Source organism: Phocoena sinus, chromosome 21 (genome assembly GCF_008692025.1).
Source record: "Phocoena sinus isolate mPhoSin1 chromosome 21, mPhoSin1.pri, whole genome shotgun sequence".
In the NCBI taxonomy this organism is placed as follows: Eukaryota; Metazoa; Chordata; class Mammalia; order Artiodactyla; family Phocoenidae; genus Phocoena; species Phocoena sinus.
The window spans coordinates 10,904,981-10,926,281 of record NC_045783.1 but is presented as its reverse complement, the minus strand read 5'-3'; the positions used below and the strand labels follow the sequence as shown (position 1 = coordinate 10,926,281).

Here is a 21,301-nt window from a genome sequence, read left to right as displayed (position 1 = left end):
ACCACATCATGATGTGACTTACATACATCATGAAATAATTATCGCTGTAAGCTTAGCGAACATCCATCATCTCCTATGGGTACAAAGGTAAAGAAATAGAAAAAATATATTTTTCCTCTCAATGAGAACTTTTAGGATTTACTGTCTTAACAGCTTACCTGTATAACACACAGCAGCGTTGGTGGTATTTATCGTGTTGGGTATCGCATCCCTAGCACCTGTTTATCCTGTAACTGGAAGTTGGTACCTTCTGACTCCCTTCTGCCACTCCCCACCCCATCTCCAGTAACCACAAGTCTCATCTCTTTTTCTAAGAGTTTGTTTCTTTGTTTGTTTTTGAAATACAACTGACCTACGACACTGTTAGTTCCTGTTAACACAACATAGTGATTTGATGTTTCAAGCTGATCACCACAGTAAATCTAGTTACGATACGTCACCACACAGAGGTATTACATAATTGTTGACTGTATCCCCCACACTGTACATTTCATTTATTTTGCAACTGGAAGCTCATAGCCCTTAATCTCCCTCACCTATTTCTCTCTTCCCCCCACCCCCTTCCCTCTGCAACCAGCCGTTTCTTCTCTGTATCTATGACTCTATTTCACTCATTTTGGTTTTTGTTCACTCATTTTAATTTTTAGATTCCACATATCAGTTAAATCATACAGTATCTTTCTTTTTCTATCTGACTTATATGTTGTTTCAAATGGTAAGATTTCGTTCTTTTTTATAGCTGAGTAGTATTCCATTGTGTGTGTGTATATATATATATATATATATATATATATATATATATATATGTAATCTCCTTTATCCATTCATCTGTTGATGGACATTTAGGTTGTTTCCACATCTTGGCTATTGTATTGATAAATAATGCCGCTATGGACGTTGGGGTGCATATATCTTTTAGAATTAGTGTTCTTGTTTTCTTCACATAATACCCAGACGTGGAACTGCTGGATTGTGTGCTAGTTCTATTTTTAATTTTTTGAGGAAACTCCATACTGTTTTCCATCACAGCTGCACAAATTTACATTCCCACCAGCGGTGCACGAGGGCTTCCTTTTCTCCACGTTCTCACTAACCTTGTTATCTCTTGTCTTTTCGTTGGTAGCCATTCTGACAGGTGTGAGGTGACATCTCATTGTGGTTTCAGTTTGCATTTCCCTGATGACTAGTGACGTTGAGCATCTTTTCATGCACCTGTTGGCCATCTGTATGTCTTCCTTGGAAGACAGATCCTCTGCCCATTTTCTTAATCAGGTTAATAGACTTTATTTTTTAGAGCAGTTTTAGGTTCACAACAGAATTGAGTGAAAATACAGAGAAAAATCCCATACACCCCCTGCCCGCACACACCACAGCTTCCCCACCATCAGCATCCCCACCAGGTGGTCCTTTATTATAACTGATGGACCTCCAGTGACACGCCACCACCCAGGCTCCGTGGTTCCCATCAGAGCTCACTCTCGGTGTTGGACATTCTACGAGTTTGGACAAAGTTATCATGACACCCATCCACCATTACAGCATCCCACAGAGCAGGTTCACTGCCCTAAAAATCCTCTGTGCTCCACCTGGTCACCCCTCCTCCCCCCAACCCCCATGGCCACTGGTCTTTTACTGTCTCCATAGTTTTGCCTTTTCCAACAGGTCCTAGAGTTGGAACCATACAGAATGTAGCCTCTTCAGACTTTTTAACTGTCAGCAAATACTTAAGGGAACTGTTCCTGAATCCTCGTGGGCCCTCGGGAATATCTGCACCCGATTCTGAACTCGTGGGGCTTCTCCCTAACCCGCTTCCTTGGGAAGAGCAGCCCCGCCCCCGCCCTCCGAGTTCTCAGCAGCTCTAACCTGCGCCTATGTGTCGGCAGGACCCCAGCGCCATGCCCAGGCCCACCTCGCAGGACCTGGCCGGGTACTGGGACATGCTGCAGCTGTCCGTCCAGGACGTCAGCATGAAGTTTGACGAGCTGCACCAGCTGAAGCTCAGTGACTGGAAGGAGTTGGCGTCCCCGGAGAGGAAGGTAACCCCCCACCTGCCGCTGCCACCTCCCGGCGTCCAGGCCGCGTGCTCCAAATGCCACGTTATTATGTGTGTCTCGGTCTTTGATTAACAGTGCGGGATCCGATTTTCAGGGATAAACCCATGTGTACGTGATCGGGGTGGAGCTAAAGTCGTCAGCATGTGTAATGAGACCCTTTCTTGCTGACAATTCCCGGAAGACACCAACAAAACTCACGCTGTCTGCCGCGGTCTGGTTTCCGGTAGGGTCTGTCCCCTGCGTTATCGCCATCAAACCTCTGCTTGGATTGTACGGAGACTGCTTCCCACCGGGGAAGTTTCAGTTCAGTTACAATGCCTCCTGTGGAGATAAACTTTCCAGTCGCACATCTGCAGTTGAAGACAGGGAACACTTGAAACTTCCCTGAACAATTTGAAGAGGTAGACTTCCTGGCCCTGAAATAGGCTGAAAATGTCCATTAAGTTTGAAGCTATGGTTTCACCTCTTCCCTCTAGAGATCATCTTTACTGGGGCTGATAGATAAGTGTGAATTAGCTATAAAGACATTGACTTCCTAACACATTTTAGAGAAGTTCTACGTTATCATAATCTGATGTTTCTGGACAGACATTATCAATTAAAATGATAAAGAAAATTAATCCAACATACTTGGGACAGTGGTGTTTAATCTGTCGTTCAGGGTGTATATCTAGATAGTTAGAATGAAAGCAGCAGCAGCAGCCGCCATTTTCCCAGAAACGTGCTGCCCACCATCGTTGTGGGGCTCCAGGCTGGAGGCCATCGCTCCACCGCAGATAACGGGGCTGAGGGGCCCGCCAACCATCAGGTTGTACATAAGCAAGTCCAGGAAATCTATGGTTTGGTTTTGAAGTGAAGGAAATCATAAGTAATGATTCCAAATGAAAAAGTTCTTCAAAGAAATCACTAAAAATACAACTTATCAAACTAGTCTGATGATATGCAAAAATCCTCCCTATTTTTCATTCTTCGGTAATTGACAGCTAATATAATCCCTTCCACCTCAACTGCACACAGAGAGTAGTCCTCAAAATGAACACGGTTCCTGCTGAGGGTACAGCACCCCGTCCAGAAGGCGAGCAGCCCTTGAACGCGGCCGAGGCTCCGTGTCCTGCACCCGGGACACAAGTCCTGACCCTCTGCCTCATAGATCTGCTCGGCCACCTGCCCCCCACCCCCGCTTCCACTGCAGGGAATCTGTGAGCCTCTTGAAAACGGAGACTCACAAGAATGGTTGATTTCTTACAGTCCCATATTTCAGAGGCTGCGAAAGGAGAGGAGAGAGAGAGATAATCACAGTCAAGCACTTAAGGCAGGGGTTAAATTTTGAAATAGCTGCAAGTCTTCACAAATTAATTACCCCTGATTGTACCCCTGCCGAAAAGCCGGGAGGGACGTTGCTTCTGGTCCAAGTCATTTTAAAATAAGTCATGGGAACAAAGTGTCAGACACCAAAACCATCTTCCTGCCAAAAACAACAGCACACAACATCAAGATTCTGCCATGTGTTCACCTGAACCTGTGCTAATGGCCAAGCCCGGGCCCATCTAGTGCCCTTCGGATTCTTTTGGAGGCTGAAGGGAAAGAGAGGAGTGGGTGCCCCCCTCAACAGCTATCTTCTCAGAAAAGGCAGCATCCAGGCCCCGTATGTAACATCCCCTTTCCTGACAAGGATACTGGTTGCGGAGTTCCCGCCCTCCATCCACTGGGAAGGTCCAGCCTTGTTAGCGAGGGGCCACAGCAAATAGAGAACACAGTGTGGGACACAGGCCTTCCACCAGGACCCTTGCAAGCATTGTGTGTTCCTTTGCGGCAGAATTGTGCCATTTCTCTTTCTGGAAGAGGCATACACGTATCTTGGGGTGACTTGTTTGAGAACACGAGCTAAGGGTCAGAAATAGTTGTTTGCATCCTTTTACCAAGGAAGCGAAACATCATATCTAGTTCATGTCAAAGGGCTTAAGGCCCATAGTAGAGCATCTGGACGTCGGTTCCCTGGGACACCCTGCGAGAAGGTTTCCGTGTCCTTGGACCTTGGAGTCTGTTGAAAAGACTGTCGCATAGGACAGGGCTGTCGGGCGGCATCTTCCGAGACCCCTGGGAAACTCAAGAACGTGAGCGAGCCTGTGAGCACTTGTCAAGTGTTCGCCCAGCAACAGGGTCAAAATAACTCTAAGACTAGGGCGGCGTCCCACGCACACATGCAGGATGGATGTCCTCGTGTGTAAACACTCCCCCGCCCCGGGGATCTGGGGGCAGGCACAGCAGGTCCACCCCGGGCAGGGTCACGCGGCATCGGGTGGGCGCGGGGCTGTGAGCTGGGGGGACGGCCGGGCTCCTCTGACTGCCCCAATTTTGACTTGTGATGCTTTTCAGGAAGAAAGAAAGGTCCCCCCTCCAATACCAAAGAAGCCCCCCAAAGGGAAACTTCCCATCACCCGAGAGAAGTCTCTGGACCTGCCGGACAGACAGCGCCAGGAGGCCCGGAGGCGTCTGGCGGCCGCCAAGAGGGCAGCGTCCTTCCGCCAGAGCTCGGCCAGCGAGCGGGCCGACAGCATCGAGATCTACATCCCCGAGGCCCAGACCCGGCTCTAGGGCTCCGGGCCCGCCCCTCCCTCCCCTTCTTCCCATCACCCGTGCCGTGCATCACATCCCTGGTCACTCCTGTGTCACTCCTCCAGCGAGCTCGCCCCGGCTGTTGTGTTTGTGCCATAAACACCCTGGAACACCCTGACGTCCACGGTTCGCGAGCTCACGGCCACGACGACTTCTCCCCGGATGGCCTGGCTTCCCGTCAGCAGGGATGGAGAGGCATGGGGACACCTGACATACCCACTCTGTTCTCAGAGGGGTACGAGGAACACCTCTCGAGATGGAACCCAGTTCACACTTTGTTATTTATATTTTTATAAATTGTGTGATATTAGAGGCAAGAATAACAAAAAAAACTATGAATGGGTGCATCTCACCACTCACTCGAGGCATTAGACACCCAAGAGGAAGGTGCTACAGCTTGAGTGCAGGAAAGAAAGACCCCACCCGTGGCCTGGGGTCACCGTGCCCTGAACCCAGCTGACCCCTCACGTGGTTCTCTGTGCCAAGTCTATGGTGATGAGAAGTCATCTCCCCAGCCACCAATCTCCCCGCCGTGTGCTTCTCCAGAAACCTGGGGGGTGAGGAGTCCGCCCCCGCCACAGATATTCAGTGCAGCATCTACACAGTCAGAAAGTCAGCTGAATGTTCATTCACACAGGGAGAGACAGATGGAAACAGAGCAGAGTCTTAAGAAAGGCTGGCACTTCTGTAGCAGGAGTAGAAAAGAGCAAAGAGTTGTCCTCACTCAGATAAAAGAGTCATTTATTTTTTATTCCTTTGTAACTTAAAATGTCACACATGGTTCTGTCTTTAAGTTTCACCCTTTATGCACCATGTGATTTTTTTCTTTATAGATGTATATATATTCTCAAATGCTCTGTCAGTTGACTTTCCAGGGTATCCTTTTAAAACAGAACAAAACAAAACGTTTGCTTGTTTAAAATGACAGTCGTGATGTTGTAAAAAGTTTAAGAAACATGAATGTGAGTGGTAAGTATCTCTCAGTTTAAATGGTAAAGAAGAAACGTAGTTTACATTTGTATTTTTCCAGAATTCGTTTGTCCTATGCAGTATGGCTAAAGTCAAGAATACATTTCTTGCCTGTTTTAGACAAAAAGAACAAGGGCACATGGTGATTTCCACCTGTGGACTTCAGCAAAAGTCCTTCGTTTTCGTGGTTCTGATTGGCACCAGAGAAAAATAGGAAGGTCTCTAACGGAAGGTTTCCCGTTCGTCTCATGAAATTTAGATGCCGTGACCGTTGTTCCAATCCGACGGTGTGTGTGTCTGTTCAGACATCACTTCAGAGGAAGCGCCTGTGGATTTATCCATTTGACCCCATACTAGAGTCCTCGCTGTGACTCCAGGTAAAAGCAGGTGACGCGGCGTTTCCGCCCGAACGCCGGGTCCCCTGTGGCCCCCCGAGTGCTGTGCCCCCAGCCCAGCAGCACAGACCCTCCCCCATAGCACTTTGTATTCCTACCTTGACTCGCACTTTAAGACGCACCCAGCTCTCCCTGCAGCCTGATAATGTATGAGAGCCTTCGGTAAGGTCCTTGCACAGCTGGGGCGCGCCTTAACGCCTGCAGCTTTTCTTTTTCCTCGTATTCTACATTTCACGAAGCATGGGGTTCGTAGGAGCACAGATGACATTAAAGCATGTTTAGCTTCAAAGTTTTACTTTTTTAAAGCTGAGTAGTTAAGAATTCCCTGTAAGGACAAAACCCTGTAAATGGAACCTCATATCTGGTATATATTTTACCAAACAGCCTTAAAATATATTTGGAAGCAAAAATCAGTACGAATGTATATCCTTGAAAAATGCAAAAAAAAAAAAAAAATTCCCTGAAATATTCTTCTATAAATGAATCCTATTTCCCCCAGAGTATTCTAAACATTTTTTCTACCTAAATAAATACCTAAATCCTGAGTAGTATACAATAATGACGCTCCTTCCTGTATTCAGTATACTATGTTAAAGACAAACGTATTTGCAAGCATTGGCATTTTAGACGCTAAACATGATGTATTATTAAGACGAACAGTTCTTTAGGAATAACCACAGAAAACTCGGTGTGTACTCATTCACGTGGGGAAATGTAAACTGCATACGTGTTTGCCAACCTACTCACGTGTGCCTCGCCTGGAAGCTGATGGGTTTTATCTCATTTCCTTGAACTTGTACAAAATATATACCAACAAATGATAAAATTAGACAATAATGATTTTAGATCCCAGATTCTCTGATGCTGACTTAAACCAAAGTACTCGCTGGATTTGGATTAATTTTCTTTATGTTTTGTAGACTCATTTTTATCTTAAAATCCCCAAAAGTCTTGGCCTAAACCATCCCTTGGTGAGCAAGTTCACCTACAACTAAATTTGACATCAGTTGTTGATGCGAAGTGGGGAACGTGTACGAACCCCTGTTTGGTCCACGTTGTTCCAAAGAAGGTCGTGTGACGGGGGGCAGGGGGGATGCTTGCGGCTGGGTCTGATGGAATGGTACCCGTTTGTGTGACACGACCAAGTGCAATATATCCGTTCTCATGGTGACATCCCATCATGAAATGCAGACGATAAGCCATGTTTACACATTGTACATGTAAAGAAAAATAAAACTGTTTATAATACTGTGTCAGTCCATCACACTAACTTATTACAGTCACTTCTACAGACACAGAACTATCCTGTGATCGTTTCACCACGTCGTGGATATAACTTTACTAAAAGATTATACGTAAATTTGAGAATATGGTTGAAATAATGCACGATGTTCTAGGAACATTGTGATGGAAAGTGCCATGTTCTCTGTGATCACAGACTTGTATTCCCTGAAGATACAGCCCATAACCGTTATAACCCAGGTACCCCTTTAGAAATCATTTTCCTCACAGCCAACGAGTTGATGTTGCCATGCTGAAGGCCCTACTTAACTTTCCAAGTCAGAACACAAGTATGATAAACAGGGTCCTAAAGTTTAACAAAACCCAAACAAGGCAAATGTCACTTGTTCACAAGTGCGCTTTCGATGTAATTCATCTCATACGTCTTCATTTGTTATTGTTGGCTTTAACTTAAAAGTAGTTGTTCTCAGTGACCATCATTACCATTTTTTCCTCAGCAAATCTATAGAACCATCCTAGAATGGGGTATGAAGAATCGAACTGTTGTATGATACCAAAACATTACATTTTTGTTTAAAAGGAAATGTTGATGTTTGCACCTCAAGATCGAGACTAAAGACTTCCGGCAGTAAATAGTAGAAAAGTGTATTAGGAAAAATAACAGATTACATTTAAGATTCCCTCTTTAAAAAAAAAGTAACCAGCAAGTCAGTGACCCTAAAAGTAGAGGGACTCTCCCTGCTAGATCCTGTAGAAGTGGCCAAATTTATGACCAGAAGACAACACGATTCCAGAGCCCACAGATGCTTGGGCTTTGAACATTTCTTTTGGGGTCTGTGCTCCCGTTGGCCTTTCCCAATACCATGTGGAGCAACCACCGTATCCATCGCTTTAGTTCAAAGATCCCGCGTTGCATATTCACTCAGATCCACGGCCCGGTCCAGGGTGGACTCTGCCTGGAAAGAAAAGTCATGTTGCAGACGTTTGGTCCAAGTGCCTGGAGTGACTCTGAATGTGGGCTCTTCAAAGCAGCTGCCTGATTTGGGCCAAAGCTTTCAGTGGCGAGTAGGGAGCAGAAGAAAGGAGGAACGGTCCTCATCAGAAAGCCTTTTCCCATTGGCAGTAACTGGGTCAAATCGCACAGACCTCGAGCGCCCTGAGGATCTGGAGGCCACTGGGGCATCTCAAGGGAGACGTGGCCAAGGCCTGAGCTGCTTTTTGCTGGCAGAGCCATCAGCCTCGTTCAGGGTTCTGTCGGGTTCCCGGAAGGTCCCACGTGCCTCATCTGGAACCAGCTTGGGAACGTGTGGGCCCCCAGGCTGGCCAGAGTCACCAGCACCTGGTCCAGGGGAGTGGAGGCCTCCAAGAACTTCAGCCAGTGAGGCAGGGACGTGCCCACCTCGGATGGAGAAGGGCAGCCCCAACGGTTCAAGCCTGGGGAGGGCACCTGGATGCCGCACCTCCCTGCCTTTCTGAAAAGTGGGACAATCCTGTCACGTCTCCCAGCAATGAGCCATATTGCTCCATCCCACATCTTTCACCTGTGCACGTTTCCCAGGCACCTCCTTTCTTCTCAGAGCCTGAACCGCTGATTTTTTTTCTCTTTTTACTGCAAATTTAACATACTAATCAGGTAGTTGAAGACAGTGGTTTCATATACTAGCCCCTGAGGTTCTCCTTTGTTTTTATCTGCATACTTGTTTACACTTGTTTGAAAGTTTTGGTTGAATACAGGGTTCCAGAATTTGAAAATAAAATAGAAAACCTCAAGCGTCAGTAACCAAGACCGTAGCAGCTGCTGGTTAGTTGGTACGTTTCACCACCAGGCTGGAGCCGTGGAAGCGGCTTCACCAGCACCCCCTGCACCATTTGTCATAAAGCTCGCGGCATCAGGTCCCGTCAGAGCCCTGTGCCTTCACAGCAAGGGTCCACCTGGTCCCTTTACGAAGTTGACAGTTGCAGTAAGTGTGGGCAGTGGACGCAATGCTGGGAAAGGCGCCCTTTTACAGTTTAAGGAAACGCCCTTTAGCACAGAGTGGCTGCAGACGGTTCTCGAGTCGAATGAGAAGCCCGGCTTCTGTTCCTACATCAGCCGCAACTTCTCTTGACCCCGCGTCTCAGTTTTCTCCCATCCCCGTCGCCCTCACAGACATTTTGTGAAGACTGATGACATTCACGTCCTCTGAGCTCCTTGGAATCAGGTGTGAAAGTGTCCGTTCTTGATAAAGCCGATGCCCACGGCCCCCTTCTGTGTGGCGGATGTGTGCGGAGGTCAAGTCGCTTCCTGAGCATCTCAGAGATGGTCAGGACCACCAAACGCAGCGGTCCCCTCCTGAGAGGGCTGTCTGGGCTCGGCAGGAGCCAGGAGCTCCGTGAAGGCCTGGAAATGGAGAACTACTGGGGGCCTTTCTCCGTTTCTTCTGGCTTTGATGGCAAGCGCTTCTAGATGTTTCCACGAACAAGGACCAGGCACCACCCAGAATGAGGTGATGTTCTCACCACTGCTTAAGCACAGCGTCATCTTAGATGAAATGACGAGCTCTTGAGTGAAACGTGAACGTGAGAAAGAAAAAATAATTTGGAAACAGAAAGCTGAGCATGTGGGACAGTGCCAAGGATGGAATCAGACGTACCAAAATCGCTGAAGGTTTGTGAAACTGGCCCCTTTGGCCTGGCTTTTTATAATGACCCCGTTTCACACCTCAGAGAACGTGAAGTGCCCCGTGGGAACGCTCCGAGGAAACTCCACCTCTTCATCCTTGCAACATCGAGAAATCCACGTAATTTCCTGAATTGCTGTCCTAACCCTGGCATTTTGATCCAGCATTTAAAGAAATTATTTCAAGTTTCAATCTCAACTCTTGACAGATGACTTCTTTGCAGAGGAAATGTTAGTTACCTACGACAACACTACTTTTTAAAAGATTTTGTATATACACACACACATACACAGGTAACAGGGGTTTACCTCCCTTTCTTAGATTTTATGTGACTCTTCATCATGGGTGCTTATTCTGAACCTGAAAGCCTCGGGAACGCAAGCGATCACATCCTCAGTGGAGGAGAGGCGACGGTGAAAGGAAAGGTCTCTGCCAGACCTGTGTACACATTTCTGTCTTTCAAGCAGACCAGGGAGAGGATGTCGGTTCGTGCTGGCGAACAGGCAAGAAGGGAGCTCCAAGGCTGTCTGTGGTACCTCACAGGTGCCATTCACCCGCTCTTTGACACCCCCCTGCCCATCTCACCCCGCCACGGCCCAGCCCATCGCTTGACTGCTATCACATCACTTAAAGGGCTCAGTACGTCTCTCTCCCTCCACTTTATAACCGGTTTGCTGAATTCAAAAAGTTTCCCCTCGCCGGTAGTGAATCCTAGGCTACTTCTGAACTCTTATTTCCAAATGCTGTCACTCTCCTCCCCGTGCGGGTCCTCCCCGCCCGGAGAGCGGTCCACACACCCACCCCCCATGTCACATGCCACAATACCCAGGTGTGGCCTGAGGACTAAAGGAAATGCCTCCTACAGAAATTCGAGGAATGTTAGAACCAGGAAACGAGCTGTTAAAGTTTTTTGTTTTTTTTTTTAAAGTATATAAATATATATACATATGAAGTCACATCAACAATGAGGATGAACAGAGAGCCAAATGTTCGACATCTGTACAAAGTTACTCTTCACTGGAATTAAACGATTTTATGGAATTCTCTTTCTCATGCTTTTCTGGTTCTTTTGATAAATTCTGTTTCCTAGCATGCAGGATGCCTGCGCCGAATGTACAGGACGCAGTCCACACCACACTTTCTTTCTTCTTGTCAATAACTTCTCAGAATGTTGGTCCTTCGAGGCATTGAAGGATTGTGTCATTTGGGTTCTTTTTCCTCCTGACTTCTTTTCACTCTCCGCTGATGATAAGAAAAACGCGCTCACCTTTTCTTCCAGGATAATGCCTCTCTCGTCTGATTTCTGTATTGTTGATGTTCACCTCCTGTAAATAGTTCTGCGATTAAATTTTTGGAGAAAAGTAATGTCTACTTTTTATTGGAGTGAATTCTCGTGTGATTTTTAAACTCAGAATAATTATATAGACCCAAGAATCTTATCCGGAGAACTGCACCCTTCCCCCAGTATATACTTCCTTGTTGAAATGGACTCGCCTCCTCTACCTGCTGAAAAGAAAAGGACATTTATTAAGGCGACAGGTTTCCTATGGATGCAAAAAATGGCACAGATGAAAACGAGCTTAAAACTAGTAAGTACGACGGTAACCAGTTAATGCGTGTTTTAGATTCTCTTGCGTTGCAGGACAAGAGGCGTGTCAGGGCACGTGTGGGGTCTGCCACTCAGGCTCAGGGAGCGGGGGATGCTGTCTCCGCGGAACCCCCAGGCCGCCGCGGGGAAAGGCCCCTGGGTGGGCGCGGGCTGGGCGCCGCTCTGCTTGGGTAGCTCTTCTCGCATCAGCGTGATCGAGGGCACCTGTGCTTCCTTCTCCCGCCTGTTGCCAATTAGTCTCGCGCTGCCTGCTGGGAATCCCTGCTTTCCCGTGGCTTCTGCCGCCTCCTTGCTTCTGGCCCCTTGGCTTTTGCAGGAGGTCAGTGCAGGCGGCTCCCCCTTTGAGCCTCTCCCTCCAGCCCCCCAGGAAGCATGGACAGTCTGGTGGGGGCAACCAGGCTCCTCAGCACCCGCCCCATGTTCACCCCGGACTTGCTTCCCGTCTCTGCAAACTGCTTTCTTCCTTCCACCCGCTCCGGCCTCGCCGAGGTTTCGAGGTAAGTTGATGGCGGCGGCAAGATGGAGAAAAAAAGTCTCTAGTCAGGACGGGTGAGACTGTGGTCTGATTTCCCTCGGTGAGTTGTGTGCCGTTCGTTGAGAATTCCCGCCGAGGCTCGTGAGTTCCGCGTAAGGACTGTTCGGGAAACTGAACCCATTTACGAATCCTTTCCGTTCAACTCGCCTGAGAACAATCATGATTTATAAGTTTTCAGTTAAGAGAAACCATTTCAAAATAACTGAGAGCACATACCTAATATTTTAGCCTTCGCTCACACTACCTCTTTATTTTTTTTTATGACTTTCTATTGCAATATTGTTGATTTACAATGTTGTGTTAGTTTCAGGTGTACAGCAAAGTGAATCAGTTATACATATACACATATGTACTCTTTTTTAGATTCTTTTCCCATAGAGGCCGTTACAGAGTATTGAGAAGACTTCCCTGTGCTACACAGTAGGTCTTTATTAGTTATTTATTTTATATATCGTAGTGTGTATACGTCAATCCCAAATCCCAGTCTCCCAATTTATCCCTCCCCTCACACCCTGGTAACCTTAAGTTTGTTTTCTACATCTGTGCCTCTATTTCTGTTTTGTAAATAGGTTCATTTGTACCATGTTTTTAGATTCCACATATATGCGATAATATGATATTTGTCTTTCTCAACCTGACTTACTTCACTCAGTATGACAATCTCTAGGTCCATCAATGTTGGTGCAAATGGCATTATTTCATTCTTTTTTTGGCTGAGTAATATTCCATTGTATATATGTACCACAGCTTCTTTATCCATTTGTCTGTCGATTGGCATTTCGGTTGCTTCCATGACCTGGCTATTGTAAACAGTGTTGCAATGAACATTGGGGTGCATGTATCATTTTGAATTATGGTTTTCTCTGGATATATGCCAGGAGTGGGATTGCTGGGTCATATGGTAACTCTATGTTTAGTTTTTTAAGGAACCTCCATACTGTTCTCCATAGTGGCTGTACCAATTCACATTCCCACCAGCAGTGCAAGAGGGTTCCCTTTTCTCCACACCCTCTCCAGCATTTATCATTTGCAGAGTTTTTGAGGATGGCCATTCTGACCGGTGTGAGGTGATACCTCATTGTAGTTTTGATTTGCATTTCCCTGATGAAGAGTGATGTTGAGCATCTTTCCATGTGCCTCTTGGCCATCTGTATATCTTCTTTGGGGAAATGTCTATTTAGATCTTCTGCCCATTTTTTGATTGGGTTGTTTGTTTTTTTGATATTGGGCTGCATGAGCTGTTTGTATATTTTGGAGATTAGTCCCTTTTCGGTTGCTTCATTTGCAAATATTTTCTCCCATTCTGTGGGTTGTCTTTTCGTTTTGTTTATGGTTTTCTTTGCTGTGCAAAACCTTTTAAGTTCAATTAGGTCCCATTTGTTTGTTTTTATGTTTATTTTCATTACTCCAGGAGATGGATCAAAAAGATCTTGCTGTGATTTATGCCAGAGAGCGTTCTGCCTATGTTTTCATCTAAGAGTTTTATAGAATCCAGTCTTAGATTTAGGTCTTTAATCCATTTGGAGTTTATTTTTGTGTATGGTGTTAGGGAGTGTTCTAATTTCATCCTTTTACACGTAGCTGTCCAGTTTTCCCAGCACCACTTACTGAAGAGGCTGTCTTTTCTCCGCTGTATATTCTTGCCTCCTTTGTCATAAATTAGGTGATCACCCTGCTTCTTGCTATAACATACCTATAATTAGCAAAAAGAAAGCTTTATATGTTTTTCTTTTTTAATCCCATAATCCTTCCGTGAAAGTTTTAATTTACTCGGCATTTCATTGAAAACTTTACGCTTTTATCCACATACAGCTTAATGCTGTTTTCCCAGGTGTCAGTAAAAGTGCATGGAAAGTTGTATGATATTCATTTTAAATGTATTCATATTAGTTCGTCAGTTGTAACTAATGTAGCACATCCATGAGGGTGTTAACAGGGGAACTGGGAGGAAGGGTGAAGAATTATATGGGAACTCTGTACTTTCCACTCGATTCTTCTGTAAACCAATATGTTCCCCAAAATAGCCTATGAACTAAAACAACGTCAACGCAAGAAACAATGATTAGAAAAGTCAGATACCACAGTTTGGATGTTTTCAGCTTGTTTTCCATTATTTGAAGTTTTAAATGAGTTGCTTTGTGAAAAGTAGGATGTTGGAAAGATTTCTGCTCCTTACTTTTGTTTATTTTTGTTTTGTTAGCTCTTCACTTATCATCACTTAATACGTTCAGAGAATTGTTACACAGATGCTATGTCAGGAAAGAAACAAAGGTTTTCAAAGCTTTAAGCTTTGGCCTCCAGACAAATTACACCCCTTCGAATTCCCGGGAGTGCTCGCTGCAACTTTTGTGCTACTTTAAAATTGACTAGATGGGGCTTCCCTGGTGGCGCAGTGGTTGAGAGTCCGCCTGCCGATGCAGGGGACACGGCTTCGTGCCCCGGTCCGGGAAGATCCCACATGCCGCGGAGCGGCTGGGCCCGTGAGCCATGGCCGCTGGGCCTGCGCGTCCGGAGCCTGTGCTCTGCAATGGGAGAGGCCACAGCAGTGAGAGGCCCACGTACCGCAAAAAAAAAAAAAAATCGACTAGATGGATTTCCCCCAAACAATTAGAGTCCAGTCAGTGCCCCTGAAAATCCATTTCCAAACCATCTCATTCCACCGCTATGGTCTTCTACAATTGAGAGTGTGAAAATACCCACAACAGGCTTTGCAAAGCCAAGACTCAGGGACGATGCAGACCATGTGGGACCCTCGTGTGCATCCCCACGGCCCCCTTTGCCTCTCCCGGGACCCAGTCTCGCAACAGACACCCCGGTGTTGAGAGGCCCCGAGGGACGCCTCCTCTCTCTGAGGCCCAGGTCCTCCAGCCCCTTTCTCCAGTCTCCCCCTGCCACCCCCTCGGTCTCTCCACACGCAGCCCCTGCTGGAAGCATCCAGCCTCTTCGGGAGCTGAGGTCCTGCCTGTGTCGGCACAACATTTATGCCCTGGGCACCGCGCTGGAGATACTGTCATTTTAAAAGAGAGAGAGACTTATAGGACCTAGCACTTATGTTCAACTACCAGACAGATTTTCTCTCAGAGGGTGTTAGGTCTGTGACAGGTCACAGATGTTCTTTGCTTACAAGCTAGTAACTAGCCTCGCTCCATGCGAGGTGGTGGGTGGATGCTGTGTGTACAGTGTTGGTGGCACGGCTGAGGGACAGTGAATTGGGGGCCCTGGTCTCATAGACAGCGCTCAGGAGGGATGCTCTTGGACTCCGCGGGAGACGCTGCCTCGCCCTCCAGGCTGTGAACAGCGAGCTGGACCCTGAGCGATGGCCCCGGAAGCAGCAGTCAGGGCATCGCCCTCATGGCACACCCCACACGTGTGGTGGGGGGGACGGCCTGGAGCGTGGCTTCCCTGCTGTGAGCGCTTGTTCTGCACCTGCCAAGATACCAGGTGCCCGTGCTGAGATCATTGGGCGACAGGTTTTTTTACTCTGTTTCTCCCGTTGCCTTTTCTCTGTTTCAAACCCCACTTTCTCCCATGATTCCCTTCCTGTGGCCTCTGCCAGGTCGAGTCTGCTGGGCCCCTGTGATCTGAGCCCCAGGGGGAGGCCAGACCTTGTGTGCAGGCCGGGTCAGCTGGCCCCCAGCTGGCGAGGCTCGCACACCACGCGGGTGGGAGAGGGTCCTTGGACAGAACTCCTCTTACATGTGACTTTCCTTCATAAACATTACAGCCTCATCCTCATGAATCCTTGACCTTCTGTGGTGCCCCTGAAATTCTCCACGTCCAGCCTTTCTAGGTGATCCCGTGCTCACTCAGGGTATTGGACCTGTAATTTCGTAAAAACTTAGGAAATATTTAGCTCTTGTAAGAGCTTGTTTTAACTATGCAAAAAAGAAAGTAGTTTCGTAAGATATGAAACCAAGCAAAGCTGTAGAGCCTTCCACAGCCCTCATCCCCACAGCAGTCTCCCTGGGAAGTAGCGTCAGGGCACCCCCATTTGAAGCAGGATGGATGGAAGCTTCCCGAGGTGACACAGGGACTTGGCTTTTGAGGGTAGCAATTTGCTGCACACATGCAAGGCTGCTTCCTCCATAATAACCAAGAAGAGACTGGACAGGCGTCTTCATTTGAATTAAGTAACTGACACCCAGCAAATCTGCTTTGCATATTTATGCATAATAAGGAGCTGCACAGGGCACAACTTCAGCAACAACTCATTACCGTTGCTGGGGATACAGGGGTATTTTTGGCTGCAGTGAATGGAGCTGGATTCACCAGATCACAGGTGAAGAGCATTGCAGCTCAAGGATCGTCCACTAGAGGGCAGCAGGCCTCCTGAGGCTCAGCTGTAAACACTGAAATTAAACACTGATTTTTTTAGTTAAATACATAAAGCCAGTGTCATTTTTATATCGATCTTTGTTCAAGGATGTTGAATAAACAGGGGTTGGTAAAACAACGTTATACTTCAAAATGTGAGCAGTTTGATACAAGCTGTCACCAAGTTATAGTCACCCTGGAAAACGTGAAATAAGGATTATATTCTGTAACTAGCAATTCTCTGAACTGACAGGAGATGACTCAGAAAGCAAACCCCAAGTTGGATTAATAAGAAAATTAATACGATCGGTGTAGTAGGAAACGACAAATCTTTTATTTTAATCCCTAGTCAAAATCAACCAGTAACTGTTGCCTCTAAGCAGCCATGTCTTGTGCAGACAATATTTATCAGTTGACACTGGGCCAGAGTGTTCACCCCACAGGGTCTCTTCCACGAACAGCCTTCTTACTCCTGCTGCAGAGAGAGCGTCTCTGGGCAGAAGGCATTGTAGACGGAGATGAATCGGGCACCCGTGCTGTCCACAGCTAGTCGGGGAGTTTGGACAGTACCTTGCAGGTTATATATTTCACAGATTTAATTCTTGTTTTTGTGTTTTTTTTAATTAATTAATTTATTTATTTATTTTTGGCTGCGTTGGGTCTTCGTTGCTGCACACAGGCTTTCTCTAGTTGTGGCGAGTGGGGGCTACTCTTTGTTGCAGTGCGTGGGCCTCTCATTGCGGTGGCTTCTCTTGCTGCGGCGCACGAGCTCTAGGCACTCAGGCTTCAGTAGTTGTGGCACGTGGGCTCAGTAGTTGTGGCTCGCGGGCTCTAGAGCGCAGGCTCAGTAGTTGTGTGTGGCGCACGGGCTTAGTTGCTCCGTGGCATGTGGGATCTTCCCAGACGAGGGCTCAAACCCGTGTCCTCTGCATTGGCAGGCAGATTCTTAACCACTGCGCCACCAGGGAAGTACACAAATTTAATTTTTGGTTTAACTCATAAACTATTTCACTATTTCAAGTCCACATTCATGTTTCAAATTTTTTTTTTTACTTTTTTAAAAATTGGAGCATAGTTGATTTACAATGTTGTGTTAGTTTCAGGTATACAGCAAAGTGTTTCCGTTATACATACACATGTATCTATTATTTTCCCATTTAGATTATTACAGAATATTGAGTGGAGTTCCCTGTGCTATACAGTAGGGCCTTGTTCATAATTCAAATGTTTTAATCATTCTACACTTCGGGGGAAGAAAGGAAAAAAAGAGAAACGGGTGGGGAGGGTAGAGAGTGGATGTAGGCACAAAATGGGAAAGGTTAGGATAACACCCAGTTCCTGTTTTACCTGAGGCCAGGCTGGGTCTCAAGGCCGGAGATTAACAGGGACCATTCCCCACACTAATTTGGTTGCTTTGTTCTTGTAAAAGAAGAAAAATGAGAATTCGTAAGGAATTGTGCTGAGCCTTAAGGTAACGTAGGTGACACAGCTGAGTCCCCCCCCCCCCGGCAGGTGCTCAGCACCCCCCAGCTGGCCCCGTAGGCTCACCCCCTCACCAAACCTCCTCGGCCATCTGCGAGCCTGTGCCCCCAGCCCCCGGGGCCCTGACTGCACAGTCAGGCTGATCCTTCGCTGACTTACTTGCTGCCACAATTTGAGCATGTTAATCCCTGAGCTCGCATTCCTCCAGTCTGTCTGAACCAAGCGTACAAAGTAATTTCCAATTCACAATTCTAAACACAAAACATATGCACTATTCACTACCTGAATAGCTCACCAAAAACAAGATACAAAAACCCTGAAGCCCAGCCCCTGACTGGATTCAATCCTGACTGGATTAAAACGATTCGCCCCACCCACACGCCTGCCAAGAGTGAAAGAAAAATACGTCCAGATCCTCAAACTATCTCTACAATATTTTCAGATGCAATAATCAACATTCAGTTAAAAATTTGTTGGCAGAGATAATACCAGAAAAAAATTATCAGAAACCAAGAGATAAGAACAGACAGTAGAAGCAGTTTCATGGGAAATTCCAGAATCAGAGTTATGAGATGTTGCTTAAAAAGTCATGTGATTCTGTATTCAGAGCAGATGGAGAGTCTCGCTAGAGAAGTGAAAATCATATACATAGAATCACGTGGAAATTCTAGAAAGAAAAGAATGTAATAACCGAAAATGAGAACTCTAAGGCCGATTACATGTAGCGAAGGAGAAGAATTTATAGGGTCGCAGACGCGCGGAGAAAGCGGTCGTGGAGCTGAGCAGAGCGTGAGGGCCACCGCGAGGGCAGCGGGACCAGGAGAGCAGGTGGGATGTGCGTGCAATCGGGGTCCCGCAAGAGGAAGGAGGAGAAAACGGCCGGTGACGTCCTTCAAAACCAATCAAAGGCGTGAAGCTACAAGAAGCACCTGCACCACTAAGACGGGTAAATACAAGTCGCACCTGGGCGACCTCAGTCAGACCGCAGGACACCAAAGGCAGGGAGAAACGTCTCAGGCGCCAGAAGGTACTTGAGGGGGGAGGCAGGGCAAGAGGGGGTCCCAGTTAACTGTGCTTCCCTTCTCCTCCTTCCCCCTCCCCCTCCCACCCGACTCCCCCCAGCTGAGCGGGTGCTGGGTATGGTCCCTGCGTCCCTGCCGCCTGTCCCTCCCCGCCTGGGGTGCGCCCAGCTCCGCCCACCCTGGGGTCCGGGGCGGCACGCGGGGACGGAGAAGCCGTGCTCAGTGCTTGTGCTGGCGCTTCCGGCGGGGGGCGTGGGGAGGGCTGGCGCCCCAGCAGTTCGGTCACAGACATGAGCTGCACAGAAATACTCGAAAGTCCTGGGTTTGCCAGGGGCTGGCAGGGAGAGGCATGGGCGTGAGTGTTTCACTGGGGCAGAGCGGCAGTTCGGGAAGATGGAGAGTCGTACGGATGGTTGTGGCACAGGGGAGGGGTCACGTCACGGGAGAAGGTGTGGAGACGGGGGGGGGGGGGGGGGGGGGGGGGGGGGGGGGCGGGGGGCGGCCGGCGGCGGGGACCTCTGACACCTCGGCACAGGGAGCGAAGTGCAGGCGTGACCTGTGAGCGCCAAAGCTCTCCCTAAAGGGCCAGGAGAAAAAAAAAATCTCAAGAAAAGCCAAACAGCTTCTCGGGGCCCCGAGCCGGGCCCACAGGAAGCACCGAGTAAACACTGGGTGAGCCCTGGTGACTTAGTGGCGAAATGCATCGTCCTTCTCCAGGATGATGAAATGTTTTCCCCAAGCAGACCCAGCGTTGCCGTGGATAGAGGTGGTGGAGACACTCCCTAACTCTAACCCTCGTGGCCCGAGATGCAGCCCTGGGACACGCGGCTGCTCAGTCAGCGCTGCTGGAAACTCCTTTCACTTCTGGACCGCGTGTTGCTGTTGCAACTCCCAGGTGACGGCCCAGACGTGAGGCTGCGCCTGCCTGCTCCAGCTTCCTTGTGGGTTGTTTTGATGCTTGAAGGGGTTTAAATCTTAAGTCTCTAATAGTTTGTAAGAACGTTGCATGGCGGGGCTTCCCTGGTGGTGCAGTGGTTGAGAATCTGCCTGCTAATGCTGGGGACACGGGTTCGAGCCCTGGTCTGGGAAGATCCCACATGCCGCGGAGCAATTAGGCCTGTGAGCCACAACTACTGAGCCTGCGCGTCTGGAGCCTGTGCTCCACAACGAGAGAGGCCGCGACAGGGAGAGGCCCACGCACCGCGATGAAGAGCGGCCCCCACTTGCCACAACTAGAGAAAGCCCTCGCACAGAAACGAAGACCCAACACAGCCAAAAATAAAAAAATTAATTAATTAAAAAGAAGGCTCAACATTTAAAAAAAAAAAGAACATCGCATGGCACTCCCTCCAGCCTAATACTTTCTGCAAAACAAAACCAAAGCCCCGACTCCGTAGTTCCAAATATTTTTCGAGGAGGACGGCAACCTCGGCTGTGGCCTCAGCTGTCGTCGCTCTGGGGTGACCCTGTGGCCGGATTACCAGCCACAGCTCTCTGTGCCCCCAGCTCTCCGTGTTCGGTGCCTACAGGGTACCTGGGGATCCACACGCTGGAATTGAAGCTTGACCAAAACACAGGGACATTCCCGACATTCCACACGTGGGGAGGAGGCTCCCCGCCCCCTTGAGCTGCCCGAGTCCTGAGTCGCCTGTCCAGTCGCCAGGGATAGCTGCTGAGAAGGCACTGTTCTCAGGAAAGCCCCATTCCTGCACTTTCTCTTCTCGTTTTTGCTCACGCCCACCCCGACCTTTTCCTCTTGTTCTGCCTCAAACCCCAAAGGAAGAGAACTGACCACTTAGAGGGGTGGGATAGGGAGGGTGGGAGGGAGATGCAAAAGGGAGGGGATATGGGGACATATGTATACATATACCTGATTCACTTTGTCATACAGCAGGAAATAACAATGTAAAGCAACTGTACTCCAATAAAGTTGTAAAAAAAAAAGAAGAAGAAAAAGGAAGGATATCGAGGCCAATAGGGAGGAAAAGAGGACAGGACAGGGATCCCTAACGTCCCCCCAGACATGAGAGGTTGTAGGACCACAAACCAGAATCTCCCCTCCCCTCCCAGGACTGACTGCAAAGTGCTTCCTGCTTGAACCAGCCGGAATTACCGGCCACCCTCCCCTGCCCCCAGATGTGAGTGCCTGGGGCCCAGCAGCAGGGCCGGGTCCCCCGCCCCCCGCCCCCAGCTCATGACTGTGAGTCATGTGTCTGCTGACTCCACCGAACCAGCCAGAGACGAGCACGCCCTCTCGCCTGGCTGCCTCGCGCCCCAGCTGGGTGAACCAGGCCCTGATACTCACAACAGCCCCGGGCAACGCGTTCATTCACGAATTATTTTCATATAAAATGAAATTCCAAGGATATTTGAAATTGACTTAAATTTCTATGAATTCTATAT

The 21,301-nt window shown here is 48.1% G+C and overlaps 1 protein-coding gene across 1 annotated transcript in view; it reads left to right on the top strand.

Moving 5' to 3' along the window:
* Window positions 1-4,649, top strand: part of DLGAP2 (DLG associated protein 2) — a 145,789-nt gene extending 141,140 nt beyond the window's left edge. The window contains exons 11-12 of the mRNA XM_032618450.1: window positions 1,884-2,036; window positions 4,431-4,649. Coding sequence (XP_032474341.1) covers window positions 1,884-2,036; window positions 4,431-4,649 — 372 coding nt within the window. The remainder of the gene's footprint in view (window positions 1-1,883; window positions 2,037-4,430) is intronic.
* The last annotated feature ends 16,652 nt before the right edge of the window (window positions 4,650-21,301 follow it).